Source organism: Rutilus rutilus (assembly GCF_951802725.1).
Source record: "Rutilus rutilus genome assembly, chromosome: 25".
Lineage (NCBI taxonomy): Eukaryota > Metazoa > Chordata > Actinopteri > Cypriniformes > Leuciscidae > Rutilus > Rutilus rutilus.
Genome location: NC_140229.1, coordinates 5,030,811 through 5,058,693, shown reverse-complemented (window position 1 = coordinate 5,058,693; position 27,883 = coordinate 5,030,811). Strand labels below are relative to the sequence as shown.

Below are 27,883 nucleotides of genomic sequence, written 5' to 3'. Positions count from 1 at the left end.
CGCAAGTATCAAACGCGAAACGCAAGTAACTTTGTGGGCGGGTCTCGGGCGATGTTGCTATTATACCGGCGGGATAAATGACTCTTGCGCCCGACGCAAATCTAAAATGGGTTGGTCTGAAGTAGCTTCATTACTCATAGGTGTGGTTTGGGCGTAACGTGAAATAAACCAATCAGAGCGACATCTCACATTCCCTTTAAGAGCAGGCGCGCTTGTTCCATGGCGGATTGCTATTATAACGGCAGATTTTCCAGGCGCACACCAGCAGCGGTTCACAGCCGAGGAGACCGACGTTCTTGTCAGGGCTGTAAAAGACAGAGAAGAGACACTGGGGATGGGAGAAACCCAGCCAAATCAGCTTTGATTAAACAGGTGTATGATAATTTGGGTAAATGTGTAAGCTAGATTTATGCCTATTTTTTCACATCTTCATGGACACCACAATGATTTCCCTCGTGTGTTAATATTTTTCCTTGTAATAATGTAGCCTATGATTTGCAAAAATGAAAACTGCTGCTTCTGTGTAGATGAGAGAATCAAAGTGTTGTGCACACTCTACATTATGGCCAAGCATGCGCCCTCAAAATAGCATTTTAATAACATGCGCAACGCGCCACTGACTTTAGACTAGGTTTTTCCTGGTCTGTGGCGGAATTGTTTTCTGAAACTGCAAAATAGCACCAGTGAACGTTTGCGCCGGAACACGCCTCCTCTTTTCGCTGAACCGCCCCCCGAGAGCGCAAGTTCATTCCCTAATTTACCGACGTGCGTCTGTGGAGGGAAAAGTCCGCTGTGCGCGGGTGCAAAATAGGAATTATACATGCGTCACTGTACAAAGTCAATTGCACTGGGTGCAAGATAGGGCCCAATGTGTTGGATGCAACAGGAGTAAAGACCTTAGAGACTTTGGCTAGGGCCAAATTGTTATGACCAGCTGAATGAGTCAGCGCATCTCTGAAAGGGCAAGCCTTGTGGGTTTGTCGTCTGAAGAGTGACAAACCACATATCTGTGACAGGGTGTTGGGCGTCCAAGGCTCATTGATGCACAAGGGCATTGAAGGCAATCCCGTCTGGTCTGAACCGATAGAAGGTCTTCTGTGGCACAAGGCACACAATTTTTTTGTGGTCCAATGAGTCCCGTTTTCCTTTACATCATGTCAAGTCAAGTCCCTTTATTTATATAGCGCTTTATACAGCACAGATTGTTTCAGAGCAGATTTACAGTGATAGCAGGAAAATGATTCAATGATCAATCAAAGTTGATTTTGGCTGTACAGCAGCTCTAAAAGAAAATAGTGTCACTGTTCGGTTGGACAATGGGGTAAATTATGCAAGTGTTTCACAAGTTAAGTCTATCAATGGTTTAAGAGATGCTCTATATTTCACATGGCACTAAAACTAGTTGCTGGAACACATGCTGTAAGCACTTCTTAGCTAGTTTTTCAGCAGGAGTGAAATTGCATATTGGTGCTGCCTTTGGCACATTCATCTTAATTTTCAACAATATTCAATATTCACAATATTCTTTCATTTTAGTGTTTCCGGTGGCTGGAATTCTGTCAGTCAGAAGTAGTCGATCTACGAATGCAACGTAATGAACTGACTCCATATGAGGAAATGTCATGAACTTGTAATTTCAATGAAAAGCATGATAACTTACATAAAAAATGATGGATTTATAGATATGAAGATATGAGTTTATATGGAAACAAGCTTTAGGAGATTTCCATCTTTACTCTCCTCATGTTACGTACTTTTGACCACATTTTCTCACAAATATTTGGGCAAATTGTCATAGTTTTTCCACCCTGAATGTGGCATTTTCAGAATCTATTAACATTTAACCTTTGGCCCAACAGCAAGGTCACTGCGTGCATAAATCAAGATGTCCACAGGTGGGAAATATGAGGACTGGATCAATGCACAATCCTTGAGCTGCTGCAGGACCTGCTGGGAGGGGTTTTCATCGACAAACAATTTATCACTGCAAAACATGCCTGAAATTGTTTTGTGAGTTTACGTCATAAATCATCATCAGAAAAATTGTGTCGAAAAAAAATCCTATATCCCAGGATATAGATAAATAAATAAAAGAAAAAATATATAAAAGGAAAGAAAAAGGTACTTGGAGCGTTACAAATGAAATCACTGAAACAAAATCAATTCATGAATGAGAGCAAAAACACAAGTTCAATTAGTAACGCGGTCTTATTAATAAGTGACCTCTGCACATAATGACCTATGCAGATTTAGAGCTCATTTAACTCTTCAAGAGGGTGATTCAAGAAGTCTTTTTCTTATATTCCATATATAACATAGCCTTCATTGCCTACACTGCAAAAGAAATATGCAGTCAAGCACGTAGGGTTATCCAGAGGTTAAGAATAACATGACAGCTGAGGGGACTTTGGGCTATTATATTACTGAGCACAGAGCAAAAGCAATTCTTGTATTTCCCCATAATTCCATGCTCTGCTGCCAAACTGTCTTTTGAATGAAACATAATGTTGCTACCGTAACTGCATTTCACTAAAGTAATATTCTCTATAACCATTTATTATTAAGAGAGTGGCCCAAAAACTTTAGAAACATGAAGATGGCGTGCAGTTATGGGATCAAAACAAGAACATATGTTGCTGTCAGAAGCATTCATGGATCGTTTGAAATGGTCCAGCGTTGTTTTGATTGGGTGAATGCTCTTGATCAGATCAGCGGCGATGTTTTATCCGTTGATTTGTTTTGTTTTGGCCCCACTCTTTGCACCTGTTCAGTCCCTCCCTGGTGGCTCCAAGTGTCCAACCAAATGTGAGCGATCAGAATTGACAGCAGGGAAATGGAAATTCAATTTCACACATCACCTGCTGCTCGCTGCAATCCGGCAGATTGAAGGGAAAAGAAAGAGAAACAAATATCTTCATCGCTAAACATGTCGGAGGCTTGACCGATAATAATTTCATCCGGCAATATACGGCATCTTTTCGATTAACGCTGTTGTCTTAGAATTAAATCCAGAGAATACATGAATATGTAAAATGTTGGCCTGCAAAGTGCTTGACCCTGGAGTCATGAAGGGTAATTGAGTTTTAGAGAGGCTGCTTTGCAGAAAACTCATTCACATGGTAGAATTGCCTTGAAGGCATGCAACGAATAGAAAAGAGATGCATGTTGAGGAATTGTTTTCAACAGTGAGTGCCTGATAATCAATACAGCGCATACCGTCTCATATCATTAAACCGTAGGAGAACGCATTCATTTGTCATTGCCACAAAAAAAAAATCAATGATTAATCAATATTTTAGACTTGCTCTATGTTTTAAGCCTTATTGCATTAAATTAAATGAAATACAATTCATTGATAATGTTTTACAATACTAATTCTTCTCCACAGATATCTTCACAGATTGGAAACCATGACTTGTTTGATCACAGTCGGTGAGTTTCATAAAAAAACAACCTAATATACATAAGCCTGAATCTTATTTTGTCATAAAAAAGGACCCACACATCATAAATTTCAATCACATTAAGGGTCGTGTCAAGAGCTCAGCTGCCGTATTTATTTAGCAGAATTATTTATTCATTCATTTTAGGATGATCTCTGATGAGCCCGTGACAAGCGAGGGCGACGCACGACTCGGCAGGACCAGGTGAGGGTTAACAGGCCGCCATGCACACGTGATCTTCAGAAATTAAATGTCAATTCCAATTTCATACAGAAATTGGTTGTACATGCTCAATATCAGGATTCACACGAATCAAATTTGAAGAGTGTTTTCTTGAAGGACGGGCCCACGCAATCATGTCAGTTTCAGTGAGAGAACAAACAGATACAATTATTAGCATTCTTCTCACATAAATTATAAATAAACAACGAAATGATCAGTTGTAGCCAGTTCTCTTGTTAAAGTCACCATGAAATTAAAATTGACGATTCTTGTTTTTTTTATTCTTGCAGTATTTATTATAAATGATTCATCACACATGCACATCATCATTAATCTTTGATCAAAATAACTTGCGGCGTCTTCTCTTCTCGGATGATGTGTTTACTGTCGCAAGGGCGAGACGACCTGTCAATCACATGAGATCGACCAATAGAAAACCACAACCATCCAATCAATTCCTGATGGACAAAATCAAGTCCCGCCCTACATTTTTTCTTTCACTATTTCACTCGGATATACGTCACAATAGGGAAAAAAAGAATTTCATGCCGTCTTCAGAAGTGTAATTCAGCTTTGTAATGATTGGTTGCAGAAAAATATCATGTGTTTTATATTTTTTGGCATGCAGCTAAAAACTATTTTTTTAATAGCATCAGGATTGCTGCTTAAACAACAGCCAATCAGATATTTGCCAGGAAATCATTAACTCTGTATTATTCATCATATTAACATCAAGGTGCCGTTTGATTATGAATAAATATAGTACAAGCAGCCACTCAACACTTACTAGAACGAGAAACTGAGAAACTTCTTTGATAAATGAGACTAATTATGTTCTTCAGTCAGCTGTGGTTTCATTTCAGTAATCAGTGATTTCTAGAAATTTGGAAAGAAAAGCAAAAGGAACTAAAAAATATGATGGAAGCTTAAAAGTACAATTTTGTCTAATAATATATATTTTCATTTCAGACTAATTTATCACTTTTATAGTCAATGTGAATAATTTTTTGAACGTTTCTCTCTCTTTGACAATGCCTGAGATAATTTAAAAGTCTGAAACCACATTGAAAATCTGGGATTCAAAGTCTAATTTGCATTTTATTGGACATAAAGAGAAGTTCTTGGAATTTTGAAAAGTTTTAAGCAAAGAAATGGTGTGATGTAAAATTAAGATAAAGTTCACTACCAATCAAAGGTTTGGGGTCAGTAAGACTATCTAGATTATCAAAATAATAATACTTTTATTCAGCAAGGATGCATTGAATTTATCAAAAGTATAGACATTAATCAAGTCAAGTCACCTTTATATAGCGATTTATACAGTACAGATTGTTTCAAAGCAGCTTTACAATGATTAAACAGGAAAATAATGATCAATGATGCAAACAGAGTTCAATTCTGCTGTGAAGCAGCTCTAAAAATGACAATAGTGCCATTATTCAGCTGAAATCAGTTTAGTTTTGATTTAGTTTACTTTAAATTGTAATTATATTTCACAATATCACTGTTTTTACTGTATTATAAAGCCTTGGTGAGCATAAGAGACCCCTTTTAAAAACATTAAAACTTCTAACCAAAATTAGTGATATTGATCATGTGACTATTTGTACAGATGGTCTGATGTGTTATTGCTTCCATTGAATCTCAAGATGCTCTTTGGAACATTCTCAAAAAGAATTTCTAAAAAATTGTATTACATTTTAAATAAGAATAGAAGCATTTTCATTAGTGGTCTCAGACTTTTGAACCCCTGTGTTTTGTACTTCCACGAAGAGTTCATTATGAAGCTCTCGGCTGTCTGGCAGATCCTTCCTAAACAGTTCCTTTCTTTCTTTCAGGTCGCAGATGAAATTTGAGGTCTTCAGATCCGCTGCTGGCGAAAAAAAGATGGTCGATTTAAAGTTTTATCATCCCTCGGCTTGCCAAAAGTTTCAGGTATGCCACAAAACTGATTTGAAATGGATGTAAATATATTACAATATTTTAAACAGAGCTGAAAGTGCTACATTCTTACTGGTAGCGGAAAATATTACAGAATTAGCCATACAGAAATATGCATGAATTTGTAAAGCTGGCAGTCTGATCCATCTTCTCAGTTCGGCAGTGGAGATGTGAGCGTGCACGTGTGTTTACGGGAGAAAAATCCCTCTGAAGGATCTCTAGTGTGTTCACAGACGCCATTGAAACGGTCTGATACTCATTATCCCGCACTTATCATGCAGTGAATCTGACTCTGGCTTAAATTCACCTCTAAATCCCTGATTATTATGTCTCAAGTGAGAGGATTTTATGGAGACGTCCTCCTCTAAAGAACCGTTGAAATTGCCCACATCCGCCTGGATGAGAATTCTTATCCTCTGCTTATCCGCAAGGACATCTCAGGCTTACAAGTTTTAATTTATTATGATCCAACAGAGCAAAAGTTTGTCTACAGCACAGCAAGAACACAAGCCTTCCATTTTCATTGCACGTCTGCTTGAACATGCTCTCCATTTTAATCAGTTTGATTTGAAGATTATTAATCACCAATTACTATTACTATTCCTCAGACTTGAACAAAAATGACTAAATTTGCTTTTAAAAAACTACTCACAATGCGCCATGGCATCGTGACGGCGATATTTGCACATGCAAACATCATTCACACATTCTTTTCAAATCTAGTTATTTATATGTAAATATCTCCAGCGTAAGTATGTCAATCATCTGTCGTGTTTACATTAGAGGGAACATATGCTCTGATATCTTTTTGATATTCGTTTTTGAAGTGAGTCATTAAACTCCCAAACATCGTATGAAATGTTCATTAGCATATGGATTTTTTTGTTGTTGTTATAATTAGATGAGTCATTATGATGATCATTATATTTACATTTTACACCCATTTAGCAGATGGTTTTATCCGGAGTGTTTTACACATGAGGAACACCACATTTGTAAATGAAGGATATCAATTCTTTGTTTTCCCTTCTGTTGTCTGAAATTGAAATTCCTCATTCCTCAGAGAATGATATTTTGATGTTTTATTCACAGCCGCACATCAGTTTACTACAAAAAAGAAAAGAAAAGGAAAATCATAAATAACACTACCAGTGAAGCAATGTCATGATACATGATCATGATCCCGTTAAGTTATGATCTGAAATGCCCAAGCACAATCTAGTTTAAGATAAGCTTGTGTTGCATTTAGATGAGTTTGTGCTGCCATCTTGTGGATAATTTACTCTCTTAGCTGAGGTGGTTATTTTGAACGAATATTTACTTCAATTGGTAGCACTTTATTTTAAAATCCTGTTCCCCATGTACTATATACTTATTATTGTAATTACAATAACTGGGTAACTAGTTACTACCCCTAAACCTATCAGTCCATCTATCCATCTATCTATCTATCCATCTATCTATCTATCCATCTATCTATCTATCTATCTATCTATCTATCTTGGTGTGATGCTTTTTAATTAATGCATTGACATTCAGTTACAAATGAATGACAATTCAGTTATGTTGTGGAGTCGCTGTATATTAGATAAAGAGAGGACTAAGTCCCTTTCAATACCATGGTAATACCATGGCACTTACTTGCAGGTTGTTTTTTTTTTCAATCGCTAACATCCTTTTGTCCAATCTGAGTTATAGTCCAATCTTTCCGAGTTATAGTCAGGTGGACGTACAGAGTAAAAAAGGGACTCTTTGAATTGATTTTGTTCAATGTGGATGCAGAACAACTCCGAGAAGCAGAGAGAGAAAAAAAATAATGTCTGGGAGAGGAATAGTTGAAGGAGGGAGAGGAGTAGTTAGATCAGGACAGAGAGGGAGAAGAAGAGTTTGGGGAGAGGAGGAAGAATGTGTGCTGGACTGTGCATCTTTATGTTTTCCCCTTACACATGTGGAACCTATTAAAGCGTTTTCACCAACGTGAGACCTTTCCAACGTGATGACGTAATACGTGGTGCATCTCAGAGATGGTACAAGATGGGCATTTGTGGTTAAAAAGTATATCGATTTTTTTTTTTGAAAATGACCGATCGTTTCGCTAGATAAGACCCTTATTTCTCGACTGGGATCGTGTCGAGACTTTGAAGCTGCATTGAGACGGACATTTGAACCTTCTTTGAACATTGGTATAGTTGGTTGCCATTGAAGTCCATTCTGTGTAGAAAAATCCTGCAGTGTTTTCCTCAAAAACCTTAATTTCTTTTCGACTGAAGAAAGAAAGACATGGATATCTTGGATGACAACTAATCCTGAGTTTTAGTGAACTAATCCTTTAAGTAAACTCTACTCAACTAAGTTAAGTGAACATAACAAAGAAAATAAGTAAAACTTTGCTAGTAAAAGGTTGAGTATTTATTTAGTTGTAGTTTCCTTTGCAATACATTTCACTCAAACAATATAATATTGAATTAAGACACACTTTTAAAGTATATGCTTTACTTAAAAATACCTAAGTAATCAATACAATAGATATTATGTAAGACAGCATATCTACATATCAGACATTAAGCATAATGTGAACGCAGAGACCTCAATGAAGGTAACATTTGATGGATCGTTTTTGTGTTTGAATGTGTCATTTTGAGTGGAAAATGAACTCCAAATGTCAGCACGTTACTAATCCTAGCAACAAAAACAATGATAAAACAGTGTAAATAGTTGGAAAAGTGAAAAATCAACTAATTAATTAATTAACCAATTAATTATTCAAGGCCCAGTGCATGGTGGGAACACCAAAAGTAATTTTACTTAATTTTATAACGTTGATATTTACGCTTAAATTGAGTACTAATATAGAATTTACTTCTGAACTAACTTTTCCATGTAGATTATGTAGAGTATTTACTTCACCGCAAAATAATTTTTATCAGTGATATTGAATAGAAAATAAAAAAGGTAATTGTGATTTTTTTTTTCTCTTAGTTTCTTGTTTCTATCTCACAATTCTGAATAAAAAAAATAAAAAAAATTACACTCTCAATTGCAAGATAAAAAGTCACAATGACTCTTTTTTTCATTCTCTTTTATTGTGGTGAAAAAAAGCTTTCATATTAGCCAAAGGCCATGTATATTGGATTTGTTGTTGATCAATGGCAGCAATTATGTTTTCATTTCAGTAAAAGCTTCATGTAAAGCCCCAGAAAGCATGTTCTGCATTGGGAACCATTTGACCAGTGGCTGCCCTGAGCAATTCTGTTACTTTCTACATTTATTTTTCTACTATACATCCTATAAAGTAAGTATGTTAGTATTCTGACAGTCATTGCTATTATTGACTATGTTCATGTTGGATAGAAAACTAGTGCTAGTGTTTTGACAATGATTCTTTTTTGAGTCGGGTTTGCTGTGTTTTGATAGAGTCAGTATATGTAAAAAAAAAAACAAGAAAAAAAAAAAAGAGTTTTTTTAGCATTTTGACATATAGAGTTCGTATATATTTAACAAAATGTGGTTTTGGCCAGAAAATTAACTATTCACCTATAATTATGTGATGTAGGTGTGTTGCTGTGTTAAGAGTTCGCAAAAAGTAATTTTAAGTATCAGTAAAGGCTTGTTAGCAATTGTAAAGAACTAAATATGTTATATAGCCCTAAGCTGCTCATGTACAATATTGTTTCAAATTTGTTTTTGTAATATGCATTTAACAAGTAGGCTTGGATAAAGAACCACATGATTGTGAATTTAGATTTATGATGAACTATCAGGCAATGGCGTGTTTAATTAGAAAACAGCCAGCGGGGTGTTTGGGGTGAGCGTGCTCTGTGCGTGTCATTTATTGAACTTCATGTCACGTGTCCCGTCATCATACTGTGTTCAGTGCTGTGCTTATGTGACCTGAAGCGTTTGACTGTTCAGCCAATCACAAGACAGATAGCCGGTGATGGATAATCATTGTGATCCGCTGTCTCTATGTGTCTGATACTGTACAGAGAAACAAGCCTGACCTCATCTGATACATACAGATGCTCATCACACTGCTCATCTCAACGCCTCTTCTGTAATAAGGTAAGAGCTTTCTTTTTAAAGCTCCTGGTAAAAGTTTTAGAAAAGTAATAGCAGCTTGGTTAATATTAAATGATTACTTTTTGATGACAAGGCCTAAAAAGATCCAAGATCGAGTTAAAAAAAACTAATGAAAACCTTCAACAATCACCATTTATTTGATTTGTAATTTAAATTAGTGTTAAAATTTGCTGTTTAAATATATATATATATTTATATATATATATATGTGTGTGTGTGTGTGTGTATTGGTATATATTTTTTATGGTAGATTTTTTTTAACTATTTATTTGTATGATACAGCTGCAAATAAGTATTTGAACACCTGTCTATCAGCTAGAATTCTGACCCTCAAAGACCTGTTAGTCTGCCTTTAAAATGTCCACCTCCACTCCATTTATTATCCTAAATTAGATGCACCTGTTTGAGGTCGTTAGCTGCATAAAGACACCCCCCCCCCCCCCCCCCCCAATTTTAAACAGTAATTATAGCCATTCAACATTACAGTGTATTGAAAGCTATACTTTTTAAAAACATTTATTAGGCTTCAAAAAATATAACAACTCAATTAATTTAAATGAACTTAAAACAATCCTCACATAAAACCAATAATAAATGTCATATTTACCTCAATATACAGAAAATGAATAAAGTTATCAAACAGTCTGCACTACGTAAATCATAAATTAAATATAGATGAATCCTTATTAAAGCTACATAAGTTCTTTAGTCAAGAGCAGTGAATAATTTACCCTTGTTCTTTGATTAACATTAATGACAGACTTCATTAGTGGCTGCTGTCACTCATTACGCTCATTTAAAGTCCCCCTGTGGTGAAAATCAAGCTTGTAAAGTTGTTTAAATGTCTATGTGGTGTTTTTAAATTGCTTTAAGACAAACCATGTGCAAATTCACAAGTCAACACCATTGCCGTCTCAAAAACGCGGTTTGAAATGGCTGGTGATTCTGACGTCACAAACTACCTTGTAATCAATCACGTCAATGTGTGATCGTCAACGAGTTGGTCTCTGAGCTGGTGTGAGTGAGTGGAGGCGGGGCTAATTTGCATATTTTTTGCAAACCGCTAGCCAAAGGACGACAGAAATGCTGCATTAATTGCGTAGCACGTTAAACTGGACGACAATTTATCGCATACAAAAAACAGTAATTGTTTTCAAACAGGTTTCCAGAACATTTCTGCCATTATTCAACCAATAAATGGTTTATTTATAGTCTTGGACTTATTATTGTCTCTGTAGGCTATATTAAAGTAGGATAGGGGTATTTTAACAGCTGTAATATTAATTGGGTCTTTTGATACTGGATCTAAAATAAAAAAAAAAGTTCATAACTCTTTGTGTAAGAGTCATTTCAAGTGTAAATGTGTAAATCTGTGGACATTTTCCCCTTCATATAATCACATCTCGTTCTCCTGCGGATCAATGATGCTGTCAGTCCTGATTATCTGTCTGAGTTGTTTTCTGTCTGGTGTGAAGGACACTGATCGTCATATACAGTAGTGTTAATTACCGTATTAAGTGCCGTCTTGCATTACAGCACTTCAGCTTGGGTGGCCAACACAATGATTGTGTAACTAACATGGCATTATGTTTCTGACAGCATTGTATTCGTTTCACACAACAGTGATGTTTAATAGTTTGTGTTTCTTTATTCATGAAAGAAAATTCTGTGTAAATTGGTCATAAATCCATTCGTATAGAAATTGTAAACATTTGGAAAATATATGTTTTATGTACATTTTACACTTTCTGATCTTGTGTTTATGAAAAAGGTCCAGTTACTTTGAGAGAATTTCTAAAGAACCAGAGAATGAACACTTATTATTTGTCAATATTTACACAAATCATTTTTGTCCTAGGTTTTGGAGTTTTGTTAAAGCGTGAGTGTGTACCTCGGGAATCGATTCAGTGTGTTTTGTGAAAATGATGTGATGTGTTGCAAGGATGTGCACTGCATGGCTCTCTTTATGGGATTTTTGTAATGCAGAAATGTGGGACACAGCTACTGCTTCTGAATGTATGAATCGATCAATTATGTGACACTGTGTGACATAAGAGAGCCGTGTTTGACTGACAGCGGAAATCCTCCCATAATTATGCCAGCCAATGAATTGGGTTTTCCTTTCCCACCAGCGACAGGGACATTGATCTCATGAAGCTGCAGGTCCACGTGTCCCATCGTTCAGGTCCTCTTCCGGTCACTGAAGCTGAGACTGTGAGACCATGCTGGAGGCATTGAAACGACTGGCTGCTATAACTAGCTAAACCAAACAAACTTAACCAATAAGCACAAATTAAATGTGTGTAAATACACTGAGGTCATATAAAGTGCTTTTCTAACTTTAAATAGGTAGAAGGAAATATATGCATAGCTTACAAAAGTGTAACTAATAGATATCACCATACTTCAACAGTTACTTCAACCATGCTACCACAGTGCATTAAGACAATTCTATTGACAATTCTACAGTTTTCTGAAATGTTATGTTTAAGTATGCAAATGTGGCATTATCTTGTAAAAAATATCCCCTTCATTCATAAAATATAAATTTTGTTGACATATTAGAGTTAGAGGGAACTTTGAAAATCGTAATCGAAAATTTTGAATTGTGTAACATGTTGAATTGTGTAAAATGTTGAATTGTGTAAAGCTCAAACAGTAGAGCGTTGGTGCTTGCAACACCAAGGTCATGGGTTCGATTCCCAGGGAAAGCAAGAACTGATAAGAATGTAAATGTGTACCTTGAAATGCAATGTATTTCACTTTGGATAAAAGCATCTGCCAAACGCATGTAATGGAAATCTAGTGACTCAAATAGATACAGTGTAATAAAATACTTAAAAATCCCTTAAATGTGTCTTTTAGATGTTTTCTTGACTCTAATCTGAAAGACAACAAGTAATGTGAGCAAAATAGTGCAAAATCTCAAAACTGACCAGTGCATGAAAAAAGTTTTGCCTGTACTGTCTTGCCTTAATAGTATATATTTTATTCTACTGTTTTTTCCTGTCAGGATGGACCATGAGTCGCACGGCAGCAGGAAAAGTGGTCACCGCAGCAGACACAATGAGGATGAGGATGGTGAGAGGATGGACATTTTTTTTGACATTATTTATCGGCAGATGTACCTGACCTACAAACCAATTTTTGATAAAGAAAATAATTAAATGATTTTTGTTTACTGTTTTTTTTTTTCAGTGATCAAATTGTACAATTATTTTTACATTTTTTACAGTTTTATTTATTTATTTATTTTCAATATTTGTCACAGAAACAAATATAACATGAATAACATAGACATATAAACATGTAAATATATAGAAATACATATTATATTATGTTTTCATATATTATATTATAGTATGAGGTAAAAAAGTATATTGTTTACATGTTACATAAAGTATACGGGCCCTATTTTAATGATATGAAACGCAAGTATCAAGCACGAAACGCAAGTAACTTTGTGGGCGGATCTCGGGCGCTGTTGCTATTATACCGGCGGGATAAATGACTCTTGCGCCCGACGCAAATCTAAAATGGGTTGGTCTGAAGTAGCTTCATTATTCATAGGTGTGGTTTGGGCGTAACGTGAAATAAACCAATCAGAGCGACACCTCACATTCCCTTTAAGAGCAGGCGCGCTTGTTCCATGGCGGATTGCTATTATAACGGCGGATTTGTCAGGCGCACGCCAGGAGCGGTTCACAGCCGAGGAGACCGACGCTCTCGTCACGGCCGTAATACACAGAGAAGTTACATTGTATGTGGATGGAGAAACCCACCCAAATTAGCTTTGGTTAAACAGGCGTATAAAAATTTGGGTAAATGTGTAAGCTAGATTTATTTTTTCACATCTTCATGGAAACAACAATGATTTCCCTCATGTGTTCATATTTTTCCTTGTAATAATGTATGGTTTTCTAAAAATGAGAACTGCTGCGTCTGTGTGTAGATGAGATAAGCAAAGTGTATGTGCGTTGTGCACACGCTATATTGATTATGGCCAAGCATGCGCCCTTAAAATAGCATATGAATAACATGCGCAACGCGCCACTGACTTTAAACTAGGTTTTTCCTGGTCAGTGGCGGAATTGTTTTCTGAAACTGCAAAATAGCACCAGGAACTGCCCCCGGGAGCGCAAGTGTATTTCCTAATTTACCGACGTGCGTCGGTGTACAAAGTCAGTTGCGCTGGGTGCACAATAGGGCCCTACATGTTATTATATTATATTATATTATATTATATTATATTATATTATATTATATTATATTATATTATATTATATTATATTATATTATATTATATTATATTATATTATATTATATTATATTATATTATACCAAAAATGTATGCACCTCTTGATGGAAATAAATGTTGTGATGTTATTTTCATCAAGAGTTGCATCAATTTTTGGTCAAGATCTTGTATTGTCACTGCAAGAGTCCAGCACTGTGTAAAGTCTCCTCCAGCACATCCCAAAGACCTTCAATGAATTTAAGCTCTGGACTCAGAGGAGAAGATTCATGTGTGTAAATGATTCTTCATGCTCCTCACAACCATTCTTTCACAATCTGAGCCTGATGAATCTTGACATTGTCATCCTGGAATATGGCCATGATGTGTCTCATACATGGTTGTTTTAAGAAATGAAAAGCTACACACTCAATCAATGAGGGTTAGAAGAACTGTTGCCAAACATATAACATGATAGAAACATTAATCACTGCAATAATGATCCAATCATTGACTCTTAAGCATTCGCCCATTGAAATCCAAACAGTGACTGTTTTTTGGCCAGGCAGTGTATAAACAATATACACACACACACACACATATATGTGCATATATGCAAGGGTGATGAATAAAATGAATCATTGTATCGCTTTTGAACCAGAATGAACATATTTGCTGAAAATGAATCTTACTGGGCTGTGAATTGTACTACTAATATATAAAATAGTAACTCACAGGTCCTTCATTCTCTGGTTTTAGAGTCCGTCTACATTGGCGTCCCAGTGCCACGGGGCTACAGGAGGAAGCGCAGGCATCACAGGCGCACGTCACGACATTCCCACGCGAGCGACGGCAGGGAGAAACACAACAACCATTACGAACATCAGGATCGAGAGGAACCATGTGATGCAGATGAAGGGGAGCAGGATTCAAACGAGCTCTCCGACATCAACTTCACCAGTGAGCTTCTCTTAAACATTATTATTCTTGACATAACAAAAAAGGTCTATAGTTTCTATCAAAATACAATTAAATACAGTTCAATGTTATTTTAGCATCAGTGAGATACTATTATAGTTTTTGGTTATTTCGATAGTCCACTTTAGACATTCTACTACTAACTATAAGTAACTTTGCAACTACATGTCAACTAAAGCCTGTTTTATACTTCTGCGTCGAACTGCCGCCGTAGCTACGTCGTAGGCTGTGTGTAGCGCGCGTACCCTTCGGCGTACCCTGACGTGCACCTCTCCAAAAATGTAACAACGCGTCAATTCTACGCGGACACAAGCGCTGTGATTGGTCTGCCAGAACCCCTCCCTCGGGGTTTCATGCTCCCCAGGTGCGCGTCAACGCGGACAACGACACAGAAGTATAAATTAAAACCAACACGTTGCCTACGGCGTATAGGCTCCGGCGTATGTCCGACGCAGAAGTATAATGAGGCCTTAACTCCCATTAGAGTATTAGTAGACTGTTAGGTTAGGGTTAGTAGAATAAGTTGAAATGTACTTGTACATGTTGGGGAACCATCACAATAAAGTGTTAGCAGATATTAAGCAGACAGTCCACTAATACTGTAATGGTAGTTGGCATGTAGTTGCAAAGTTACTTATTTCGATGGTCCACTTTAGACATTCCACTAATGCTACATATTTAATTACATATTACATATTCTTACATATTACATATATCCTTTATTTTTTGAATTGGTTTTATTTTTGTATTTTACGTTTTCATTTTAAATTTAGTTAAAGTTTTAGCAATTTTGTTGTGTGTTTTTGCCATTATTTATTCTTTTTTAAATATGCTTTCTATAATTTTTATTATTTATTATTGTGTAGTTAGTACATCAAGTTAAACCAATTTTAAATGAACAATGTTGCTTTGGCAACTAACTGAAATAAAATAAAATAAAATAAATTTCATGGTTTTATTTTTAGTTAACTATATGGTAACTTTATTTTAAGGTGACGTAGTTACACGTTACTGTATGTACTACTAACTACAGTAATAACAGTAAATTATGCACAATTACAAGTAACTAACCCTAAACCAAACCCTAAGACTAAACATAACTCTATAGTAAGTACATGTAGTTATTAAATATTACTCAGTACTCATTTGAGTAAGTACACTGTAACTACGTCACCTTAAAATAAAGTGTAACCAACTGTAATAACCCTGATACAGTTACTGCTTTAAAATAACACGCATCATTGAGGATTATTGATGGAAACATGTCTGAGAGTTGTTTGAGGATTTAGAATTAAATTCTGAAGTGAGAGAGAGAGAGAGAGAGAAAGAGAGAGAGAGAGAAAGGGAGGGATCAGCAAAGCTGAAGGAGGAGAAAAACACTTGTTGGGCATTTCATGCGTGTGGCACTTTGCCCTGCTTTAGTTTTCAGGAAAGAGCAACATCGCTGAAGAGAAAAGTTCAAGAACAAGAGCACTTGCTCGCAGGGAAGGTGCATATAAAATGAGGGAAAAGGCCTAACGGATTCACCGAAAAGAGGCTGAAGTCAACAGGTGGACATTTCAGAATAGTTATTGTGGATCTTTTTCTTTCAATGAAACAATAAACGTGGGATTTACTGAAGGATGGAGCAGGAACAGCGTAGGTTGACGGGCTCGTTCAGTCTTCAGGACTCTATACAGTCACTGACGTCCAGCCTGGGCTCTCAGAACACTCTTCTGAGCAGCTGCACAGGTACAGGTGCTCTTCAGCTCTTTTCCTTACTTGTGCTGACAATTTATTCTTGCGTGTTTTCTCCCAGAGAGTTTCTCTCTGTAACTGTGGTCAGAGCACATTTGGTTTGGAGTTTGATACTGGTAAAGCATGACCTTGTTGAGTCTGTTAGTCTATTAGCATTAGTTTTTTGCTGATACAGTAATAACAGTACTGAAGTCACAAGGTTGGTTGATGATTGTGGTAGGGTTTTTGTTTTTTAAATCCTTGTGAAGCCTGGGACAATCTTTTTCTTTTCAATTTTTTTGTTTTTGTTTGTTGCAGTGTGACATTTTCATGACATTTAAGCACATTTACTCCAAAAATAACTTTTCTGTAATGCAAATAATGATAAACTATTTAAATTGTAAAGTACATCAGGATAGCACTTAATGCACTTCCTTTTTATGCTATATTTTAATATATATATATATATATATATATATTTTTTTTTATAACCGTAATTTTGTATATTACTGTTTTTCATTTTATGTGTAATAGCAATTAACTACATGTACTACTTACTATAGGGTTAGGGTTAGGGTTAGGATTGGGGTTTGGTTTAGGGATAGTTGCATGTAATTATGCATAATTTATAGTTATTACTACAGTAACTACATGTAACGTGTAACAAGGACACTTTAAAATAAAGTGTTACCATTTATTCTTATTCTTATTTACTTTTTTCTTTTAATTTGCAAAATGAGCCACACATCAGGTTTAATGAGATTCACTCATTGCCGCTGAATGTAAAGACACATTTCTGAGATCCGGCTACAACCTTCAATAATAATTTGTCCATATTGACATGATTTTGCATTAATTGCATCTATTTAAATTGTGAAACACATCAAAATTTCAGTCTGTTTCTGTAAGGTTCTTCTCAAGAAGAAATCTCAGGATTTAACATCTGCTTTTATTGGAGTCAAAGTAAAGACTAAGTAAAGACTGACCTAAAATAATGAATTGTCGATGAATTCTACGGCAACATGTACAGTATATCAACAGCTAACCTCTAATATCTATGACTCTATCAAAGTTTGATTGAAGTGTATGAGCTATAAATAAGCTGATGCGTTGTACTCTACTCTGCATTGGCATTCTACAACCACACGTATTTGTGATTTTTGCTTTAGGATTAGAAGGATTACATGGAGAAAAACACCCACGTGCTAATAATCCTGAGGAAAAGCCAGAGATTGAGAGGAAGGTCACAAAAAGATTCACAGGCACCGACTTGCACCTTGAGTTTTCAATAGATTGCTCTAAACTTCACATTTAATACACATAACATTAGATTGTGAACAGGTTTTAGTAACCTCCACTGGAACTTATGTAAGCTGACTTTACCTAAAATATAAAGTCGATCATTTTGATTAAATCAGTACAGGTCTATTGACATTAGATATTGATTCTGGCATTGTACATCAGATTAGATTAAGCCACTGTCATGTGGTTATTTAAGATAATCTACTGAACAAATTCTTTTTGATATGCTTTCAGATATCTGACTAAGATATTAATCTTCAAAGGAAGATTATTAAGATACTTATCTTTAAACAATCCTGTTGATTTGATTCTGACTTTATCGGCTGATGCATGACTCGAGTGAAGAGTCTGAGCTGGATTCAGTGCGTTCTCAGATCTGAAAGCTCAGCGAATTCTCGTTCTGATTAGATACATGAATTATGATCGAATCGTTGATGGCCTTAAGGAGTCGTGCATCGTAATGTTCCTGCTCTGTCATATTCAGATTTCATTTCAAGCAGGGTCAATTCAGACTGAGCTGAAGGCAAAACAACAGCCAGACTTATTCGATATACAGTCCAGTAGGCTTCTGTTTCATGCAAAGAATCAAACTCAGTTGTACTAGTAGGGTGTGTTGAGCTCCAGGTCATTATTGACACATTTGCATGGACATTTTTTTCTTTGCTTCTTTTTTTTTTCTTAATGCTTTATTGCTTGCAATGATCACAATTTCTAAGTTGATTTGGATATAAGCATCTACATTTACATTTAGTCATTTAGCAGATGCTTTTGTCCAAGGCGACAAATTAGGACTAAATTAAGCGAGTCGTCGTGAAGAGGCAAATGTATTATTAAGTATCATGTATTATTATAAGATTTTGATATGTTAACATCAGCCTGCCCAGGGACTACAGGTGAAAATTAGCACAAGTGCTATAACCTGGTAAAATGCATCTCTCCTTTTTTTTAAGGTTAATGTATATTTTACATTGTCCCTGTTTCAAATAAATAAATAAATAAAAAACAACGCAAGGAGTGCTCAAAATACGAAGTTCAGGCATTGTTCAGAGTAGCATAAGCCCGATAAAGGGAGGATTAAAGGAAAAGGAAAGAATTTTTTATTTATTTTCTTATGAGATTAGGTGCTCACGGAAGAGATGTGTTTTCAGTTGTCTTAAATGTTGTCAGGGATCCTGCATTCCGGATGAGGGTGGGGAGAGCGTTCCACCAGCATGGAGCCGTGAATGAGAAGGTTCTGGAAAGTGATTTTGTGGCTCTCTGTGATGGAACCACGAGACGTCGCTTGTTGACCGATCGTTGGCTTCTGGTAGGGATGTAGACTCGTAGGAGCGAGTGAAAGTAGGAGGGAGCTGAGCCTGTGGTAGATCTGTAAGCAAGCGTCAATGCCTTGAACTTGATGCGAGCAGCGAGAGGTAGCCAGTGCAGAGAGATGAACAGAGGAGTGACTCTTTTTGGCTCGTTGAAGACGAGACGAGCTGCAGCGTTCTGAATCATTTTCAGAGGTTTAGTTGCACATGATGGAAGTCCAGCCAGAAGAGCATTGCAGTAGTCAAGCCTAGAAATGACCAGGGCCTGGACGAGAAGTTGTGTTGCGTGCTCAGTTAGGAAAGGCCTGATCTTCCTGATGTTGTGCTGCGCAAACCTGCATGATCGAACATCTGCAGTTTCTTTTCAAAGTAACATGATTTTCACATGGCAGTTTATACAACAGGCGAAAAAATACACTATCTTTAGATTGAAAGAAGGACCCGAGCCATACATACCACCCACAACACCTTAGCAACACCCTGGCAACCACTCTCAACAAACTAGCATCATGCAAACAACACTGCTGTTCAAAAGTTGTATTTATTTTTATTATTAATACTTTTATTCAGCAAGGATTAATTAAATTGATCTAAAGAGACAGTAAAAGCTTTTAACAGTAAAGAAATTTATGATTTTACAAAATAATTCTATTTCAAACTTTCTGTTAATCAAACACTCCTAAAAAAGAAAATGTATCACTGTTTCCACCAATATTTGAAGCAGCACAACTGTTTTAAACATTGATAATAATCAGAAATGTTTCCTGAGCAGCAAATCAGCATATTAGAATGATTTCTGAAGGATCATGTGACACTGAAGACTGGAGTAATGATGCTGAAAATTCAGCTTTGAACACAGGAATAAATTACATTTTATAATTTATTAGAATAGAAAATGGTTCATATTGTGAAAAAAATCACAATATTTCTCTTTTTACTGTATTTTTGATCAAATAAATGCAGCCTTTGTGAGCATAAGAGACTCCTTTCAAAACCATTAAAATCTTATCGACCCCACAGTTTTGAATGATAGTATATATATATCAGATTATAGCATAGTAGAGAGAATACAGGAAGTGATGTGGAAAATGAGAGGTCGAATCAGAGATGGTTGCAAGCAAGATTCAAACTTACCTCACCCACAAGTCTCAGTGTATTGGAGCATGTAAAGTTCTGACTCTTGTTTGGATTACTTGTATTGCTCAAATACTACATATACTACAAATACGACTCCTTTGCATTTTAACATAAATACATGGCTTTGCATTTTGTCAAACTATCTTACGCTTTGTTTGTGTGTGTGTGTGTGTGTGTGTGTGTGTGTGTGTGACAGTGTCCCCTGCTGCTGAGAGACTACGCCACATCCTCAGGGAGGAAGATGAGCCTACACCCACCCTCTTCACTGAGATGGACACACTGCAGCATGAGGGCGGAGAGATGGAGTGGAAAGAGTCGGCCAGGTGACACAAACAAGATCACATAACTAATAGGGTGCTTCTCATTTCTTATTGTGCATCCTTGTTTCCTTTCTTAGAAATTCAAAGTTTAAGTAAGCAGAACTGGCAGATTTTCATTTTGTACTTATACATTTTATTTGTTCTTAACTTGAAATGTCTGAGTACACTAATTCATACATTTAACTTAAAACTTTCATGTAATCTCAATGTGAACACTTTTATTAGTATAAAGTTAGCTAGCTTTATCAAGCTAGTTTACTAACATACTAATTTGTTAACATGTTAACAATAGTATTTCATACAGTAGCACTTGCTGTATGAGTGCAGCAATATAATGGTTTTATTTGCTCTGAAATCAAGCTGCATGCTCCACTTGTCACCATGATGGTAATTATCCTAAAATCAACATTAACAGAAATTTTTCTAAATTAGCGTTACAAAACATTAATCACTGCTAAATCTCCCACTTAACAATCTTACACAAAAAAGCATAATATTACACGTAATTTTAGCGTTTACTCTCCCTTTCGAGTGTCATAGGCAAAGCATGCTGGGAAATAGACATCCCAGGCATTTCAGTTAAACTTAAGTTTGTCTAAATTAAAATAAATAATTTCATAAAACTCAAAACAATGAAACAGTTCAGTTTACTTAAAATATATCAGTTCTGTGAACTTGAAAGAAAAAGAAAGTGCTAAATACTCATAAAAGTTAATTTGACCGAACTAATTAGTTTAATTTAAAGGGATAGTTCACCCAAAAATGAAAATTCTGTCAGTAATTACTCACCTTCATGTTGTTCCAACCCCGTAAGACCTTCGTTCATCTTCGGAACACAAATTAAGATATTTTTGATGAAATCTGAGCCTTGTCTCACTCCTCCATAGGCTGCTAGGTGGCCCAAACTTGCTGGCCCAGAAAAGTTATTAAAGAGATCGTTAATATAGTCCAAGTGGCTACAGTGGCTCAATCAAGTATATCAAGCGACGAGAATACTTTTTGTGCGCAAAAACAAACAAAAATAACGACTTTATTCTACTATTCATTTCCTTCTCTCTGGGCCTCGTAGTGTTTTTGCGCTGCGCGTCTGTGTTGCACGTCATCACGCATTACACACATGACCAGCGTCGGCCAATAGTGAGCCTACGTGGTGACGTATAACACAGACGCGCTGAGCAAAAACACTACGCGAACCAACTAGAGGTCGAGAGAGAAGGAAATGAATAGTAGAATCAAGTTGTTATTTTTGTTTGTTTTTGCGCACAAAAAGTATTCTCGTCGCTTGATATACTTGATTGAGCCACTGTAGCCACTTGGACTATATTAACGTTAACACTGTTAACATTTTTTCAACTCACTATAGTAATGCATGGTTAAATGTTAGCTGAAAAACAATACAATGGCTAACTGGTAACACTTTACAATAAGGTCTCATTAGTTAACATGAACTAACAATTAAAACATTTAATAAGCTTTATTAAAGGGATATTTCACCACTGGAAAGATGAATGTGTATTTAAATTGGGTCATTTATGTAGTAGAAATGTGAAATTATTTTAGAAGTTGGTGCCTTCTAGACTGAGAAAAGCCAGAAAATGTATTTTTGGCTCATGTGGATGAAAGACAACAACTCCCAGAATGCACTTGCTTCGCTGCTCTACGAGGCCACTCCCAAGCCACGCCTACCGGTTACAGAGGGCAGTATCGGAAGAAATGATACAGCTAGGCTACTAGTCGACTCGAAACTGAAAAGACGGCGTTTTATCGTGAGATCCCCCTATGTGCGGGTTGAAGACATTCGGAACGAGCTCCTCCTACTGGCTGGAGTCTCTCGCCTCTGCACAAAAAAGCCTCAGATGATGCTAAATGACGATTTTTGCGTCATTGGAGTTTTTTTTCCAGACACACAATACAGAAATCTCTCGTCTCAGGGGGACATGAGGGAGGGAAGCACGGTCATTTGAAAATACTACCGGGTTTCTACTGATACAAAGCTTAATGCTAATCGGTGAAGTATCCCTTTAATGTTAATTTCAACATTTACTAATACATTAAATCAGTTGTATCTATTATTTAATATTACCAGAGTTAACATGAACTAACAATAAACAGTGGTTTTAATGAACTAACGTTTACAAAGATTAGTAAATACTGTAACAAATGTATTGCTCATTGTAAGTTAATGTTAGTTAATGCGTTAACTAATGGGACCTTATTGTAAAACTTTTTAAAGGGATTTATTGATCATGTTGCAATGATTTCCAGCCCTTTAATTTACAAAACCTAAAAGTGTTTCATCCATCTGTTGGTACATGGGAAGAAAAGTGTGTTGTCAAGTGAAGTAATGTTGTGTCTTCATCAGGTGGGTTAAGTTTGAGGAGAAGGTGGAGGAGGGTGGAGAGAGGTGGAGCAAACCGCATGTGTCCACGCTGTCTCTGCACAGCCTGTTCGAGCTGCGCACCTGTCTGCAGACGGGCTGTATCCTGCTGGACCTGGAGGGATACTCACTGCCACAGATAGTGGGTCAGTACACCGTCCGCACATAAAGAGCCAAGAACAGAACCACCTTTAATCTGGGACTCCAGTTTGAACACACATCATTCACAAAGTTCTATTTAATATTCCGTTTCATAAAATTTTTTTTTTTTTTTTAAGAAATGTATACTTTTATTCAGCAAGGATGCATTAAATTGATCAAAAATTATGGCAAATACATTTATAATGTTACAAAAGATTTTTATTTACTCAAAAATATGGAGCAGCACAAACAATGTTTTTAAAATGGATAATAATCAGAAATGTTTCTTGAGCAAGAGGGGAGAAAAGAGATTTCTTTTAAATAATTTTTTTTTAAATGTACCGACCCCAAACTTTTGAATGGTAGTTTTTTTATTGGATAATTCTTAATTTTGCTATTAATACGAGTGCAGTACTTTCATATTTTACCACATTTGAATAAATTAAACAGAATTCCATTTTTTTTCCCATTAAAAATTCAACAATTACTGCATGCAGTAGTAATATTTATATTGCTCCATGTTGCTTTTTTAGGATATTTAATGGGATTCTGAGAAATATTTAATTTAAAATATTGACTTTGTGACCACAGTCTCTAGCTTCAGTCGCTGATGTCCCTCCCGCACAGCTCTTACTAGCTTGCCACAGTCACATATGGATATATACAGTTAAATATATAGATACATACAATGAAGAACGCAGCTCAGATCATTTGGTTTTGGGAAAATTTGATAAGAAACGTTCATATTTAGATCTCAGACTTTGATTGCAGATTGTGCCATGTTAGCAAATCGAACTGGAGGAGACAGAATAAGATTACTGGAGTCTTTATACTCAAGAGAAACATTTGAGAAGAACTAGCCTTCCAGATATGCTTTATAAACTCTCATTGCTGTCTAGGAGAAAAAGTCAAGACCTCATTTGTGGTTTTTCTTTTTCCTGTGTGTTTCCCCTGTGTTATTTAAATATGGATTTTAATGCATTTGTGTGTGTTTTTCTCTCTTTCACAGATGACATCATTGAGAAGCAGGTGCAGGAGGGTCTTATAGCTCCTGAGATCCGTGAGAAGGTCAGTTTCGTCCTCTTGCGGAAGCACCGTCACCAGACCAAGAAGCCGATCCACCGCTCACTGGCTGACCTCGGAAAACCCAGCCCCTCGAGTAAGAGTCCGCTATGTAACCTGCCCCACAGTCAGTGATTTTCCCAGAATCCCCTGTCTCTCTCTGACACGTGCCTTTTCAAATCATTTCCAATAATCTTCTTTTTCTTAAAGTGCCCCATTATGCTATTTTTTATGTTTTGGAGTCTCCTACAACAGGTTTACATGCATCAAAGCTCAAAAAACACATTAATTTTCTCATAACATACATTGCACATCACCTAATTTCTCAAAGAGTCTGAAAACGACTCATTTGAAGATTCAGTCTCTCTAAGCCCCGCCTTTCCGAGAGCTACCCTGCTCTGATTGGTCAGGTGGCCCAGGTCAAAGTAGACGTTTTTCGCGGGCAGCCAATGAAGAGCATGGACTGGCATTATGCAAATTTGTTACATTGTTGTGTAGGTTTGTAACAGGAAGTGAGAGTGGAATTACTGACGACTCGTTTCGGCAGTTCAGAATTGATTCTTTCTTTTAGGAGACAATAACTTTATTTGTCGTGCACGTTGATCTTTAAAACATTGCAGACCTTTTACTTTTTACAAACAGCTATATCACACACTGCATGAAAGGTAATACCTGAAAAAGCATAACAAGGGCACTTTAATTTCTTGAGTTTCCACTTTATTCTTTCACCTGTCCTGCCGTCTTTATCATGTCTTTCTCTGTGTCTGATCTCGGGTCTGTATCAGACCGCAGTCCGAGCCCGAGCCCGAGTCCTCGCTCTGGGTCGGGTTTCCATCGCTCCACTGAAGACCTGCGAGCTCATCAGAGCGGCGGCCTAAGCAAACTGCGTGAGTCTGAGCTTCTGGTTCTTCTCCCCTCCATTGATTCATCTACAACGTCTTTTTTACAACGAAAATCTACAACCTAAGATTTTCCATCTTAAGTTCACTCTGGCATCCCTTAAGATGAACTTTTGGTCTTCTAATAAGCTTTCTTACTGTCTCGAGTTTCGTTACCCTAAATCACCAACACCCATCAAAATGCATGACCCTGCAACAACCTTTTACTTCACATAGCATCATCCACTGACTAACTGTGTGTAGTTGCAACATTTCTCAAGTATGCAACAGTGCATTTTTGCCATTGTTCTGAGGATTAGAGATTATTAGAAAGGTCTTGACTTTGGTTTTCCATTCTTGTTTGTCACGATCTGTTTCTGTACTCTGGGTACTTTAGGCCAGAAAAACAACAATCTTTTTCTTGTCTTTTAAAGAAAAGGTTCCAAAAATCAGGAAAAAGTTTGCAATAATTAAGACGTTTTTGTTATATTTTTGAAAGAAGTCTCTAATCCTCACCTAGGCTGCAGTAATATTGTGAATTATTTATTTAGAATATATATTATATTTATTAAATAAGTTGTTTTATCCACTGTTTTTAACATTGATGATAAGAAGAAATGTTTTGCCATCACAGGAATAAATTACATTTTACAGTATAATATATATTCAAATTTTAATTATTCAAATTATTGTTTTTGATCAAACAAATGAAGCACTGGTGAGCATAAGAGACTCCTTTCATGAACAATAAAAAATCTTAATGAATTCAGACTTTTGACCAGTTTATGTCTTTTAAACATAAAGCAGCACATATTTTGCAGTCATTTGTAAAAAAAAACATGGGTGTATAAAAGGCCCAGTTTTGTCACATGGACATCCCTATCTCTAAGCAAAATTGAGACTTTTGGAAATTTAAGATGTATTGTACATGAGTATTATAATCATAAAGTAACATGGTATATTATCAAAGTATCTAAAATCTTTTTTGGTGTGGGGTGACAATGTCCCATTGTTTTTGCTTGCAAAATAATTTGTAATGAATATGTTATATGTATTTGGCATGCATTTGACACTGAAATCATAATACAATTCTGTATTATTTCAACGTTATGTATATACTATTTATTAATATTTTATGAGCTTTTATTTTATAATTTCAATTTTAGTTTTAGTAATTTAGTCATGTGCTTTTGACATTTTTACCAGTTTTTTTCAATTTCTATTTAGCTTTATTTTATTTTTAAGTTGTAGTAATTTTAGTGCTTTGACTTTAACTTATTTTATTTGAGTTATTTGCCAAGGCAGCATTTCTAATTTTGAGTTTTTCATCTAATATTTCTATTTCTATTTCAGCTTTATTATATTTAATTTAATAGTTTGAGTTTGAGTTAACAATAACAACACTGATTCAATGAATAATCAAAGTGTTTCAATCTGTGCTTCTCAGATCCTTCTCAGTGCCGCAGCATGAATGATATTTCCGTCACGCCCAGCACCGACCAGGTACAACAGTTTTCCATTAGTATTCCTAACATTTTTTTTTCTTCTTCACATGAACATATTAAAATACATAGAAAATGTACTTTTTCATTAGCAAAGAGATGATTTTAGAAACAAAAGCAGTGCATCTGGGGCAACGACTCATTTCTGAGCATTTATGCAATAGAAGAGACAGATATGAGCCATAATTAAGTGCTGAGGGGATAATCTCCATACAAAGCTGGGTTCACACTGTATGATTTTGCCACGATTTGGCCATCTGAGACAAATGTTGAGAATCCTAAAGGATTCCTCGGATCCTTGACAAATATCTGGAGTCTTTGATCGCTAGTTTGACATGTTCACCGACAGCTTTTTCAATACAAGTAATGTAATGCAGTCATTGAACATGTCACGGACTGATGATGTAAAACCCAGGACGAGTCTTCTTGCGTGCGTCCGTTGTTAACGCTTCATGACTTCTGTACAGTCTGACATTAATAACATCTGAGATCCTACAGTGTGACATGGCTTACAGCGGGGATCATGTTCGTGCAGTCTGACATGCAACAATCGTACAGGACTATTATAAATCGTACAGTGTGCACCCGGCTAAAGTCACTCAAGTGCTGCCAGCCCTCATTAGTCTTTTTGTAATATTTTCTTTCATTTGATCACTGGTTTTGTGGTGCAAAAACGAAAACAATGAAGCACAATTATGAAATACACAATAAAGCTCTTATTTTTGCCTAAGTATTTTGAGGCGAACGGTGCCGCCACTGTCGGCTCACTAGACTTCAAAGTGGGCCAATTCTGAGTCCACTTTAATGAGTTTCTCTGCTTATAACGACACCCACGGCTGACTTTCATGTGGTTACTGCCCTCAATAGGTTTCATTTAGGGCCTACAGGAGCATGCTGAGTTTGAAAGTCAAGGGTCCCAGGAATTATGGGGGGATTGATGTCAGTACATGCAGATTTGCATTTATTCAGGCATTACAAAGCTCTTTGATTGATTAATGTACAGGTTTAGATGCAGGAGCCCCAAAATAAATGTAGACACTTGATCCACTTTTAAAAATGTATGAACGTTATTGCATTAGATAACAAAACAAGTATAATTGCTTTTTCAAGAAAGATGGCACAAGCACTTTTCAAGCAAAATCTTTCATAAAAGAAGTTTGTTAGGTTTGAAATGAGAGGATCCTTGAGCCAGTTGGTTAAGCGTCTTTGCAAAAATGAAAAGTTAGTTTAGAGAAAAGCTGTA

General features: G+C 36.2%; 1 protein-coding gene across 3 annotated transcripts in view; it reads left to right on the top strand.

Moving 5' to 3' along the window:
• The first annotated feature begins 1,869 nt into the window (after positions 1 to 1,869).
• Positions 1,870 to 27,883, top strand: part of slc4a5b (solute carrier family 4 member 5b) — a 42,901-nt gene continuing 16,887 nt past the window's right edge. For 2 of the 3 annotated variants that reach the window (XM_084400337.1, XM_084400336.1), the window contains exons 1-12: positions 1,870 to 2,010; positions 3,389 to 3,432; positions 3,591 to 3,647; positions 5,504 to 5,600; positions 9,593 to 9,668; positions 12,700 to 12,767; positions 14,680 to 14,880; positions 20,557 to 20,683; positions 23,043 to 23,203; positions 24,208 to 24,357; positions 25,046 to 25,147; positions 26,586 to 26,641. In XM_084400337.1, the coding sequence (XP_084256463.1) occupies positions 12,701 to 12,767; positions 14,680 to 14,880; positions 20,557 to 20,683; positions 23,043 to 23,203; positions 24,208 to 24,357; positions 25,046 to 25,147; positions 26,586 to 26,641 (864 nt within the window). In that variant the 5' untranslated portion in view covers positions 1,870 to 2,010; positions 3,389 to 3,432; positions 3,591 to 3,647; ... (1 more) ...; positions 9,593 to 9,668; position 12,700. The remainder of the gene's footprint in view (positions 2,011 to 3,388; positions 3,433 to 3,590; positions 3,648 to 5,503; positions 5,601 to 9,592; positions 9,669 to 12,699; positions 12,768 to 14,679; positions 14,881 to 20,556; positions 20,684 to 23,042; positions 23,204 to 24,207; positions 24,358 to 25,045; positions 25,148 to 26,585; positions 26,642 to 27,883) is intronic. The other variant, XM_084400338.1, reaches the window with a different exon arrangement.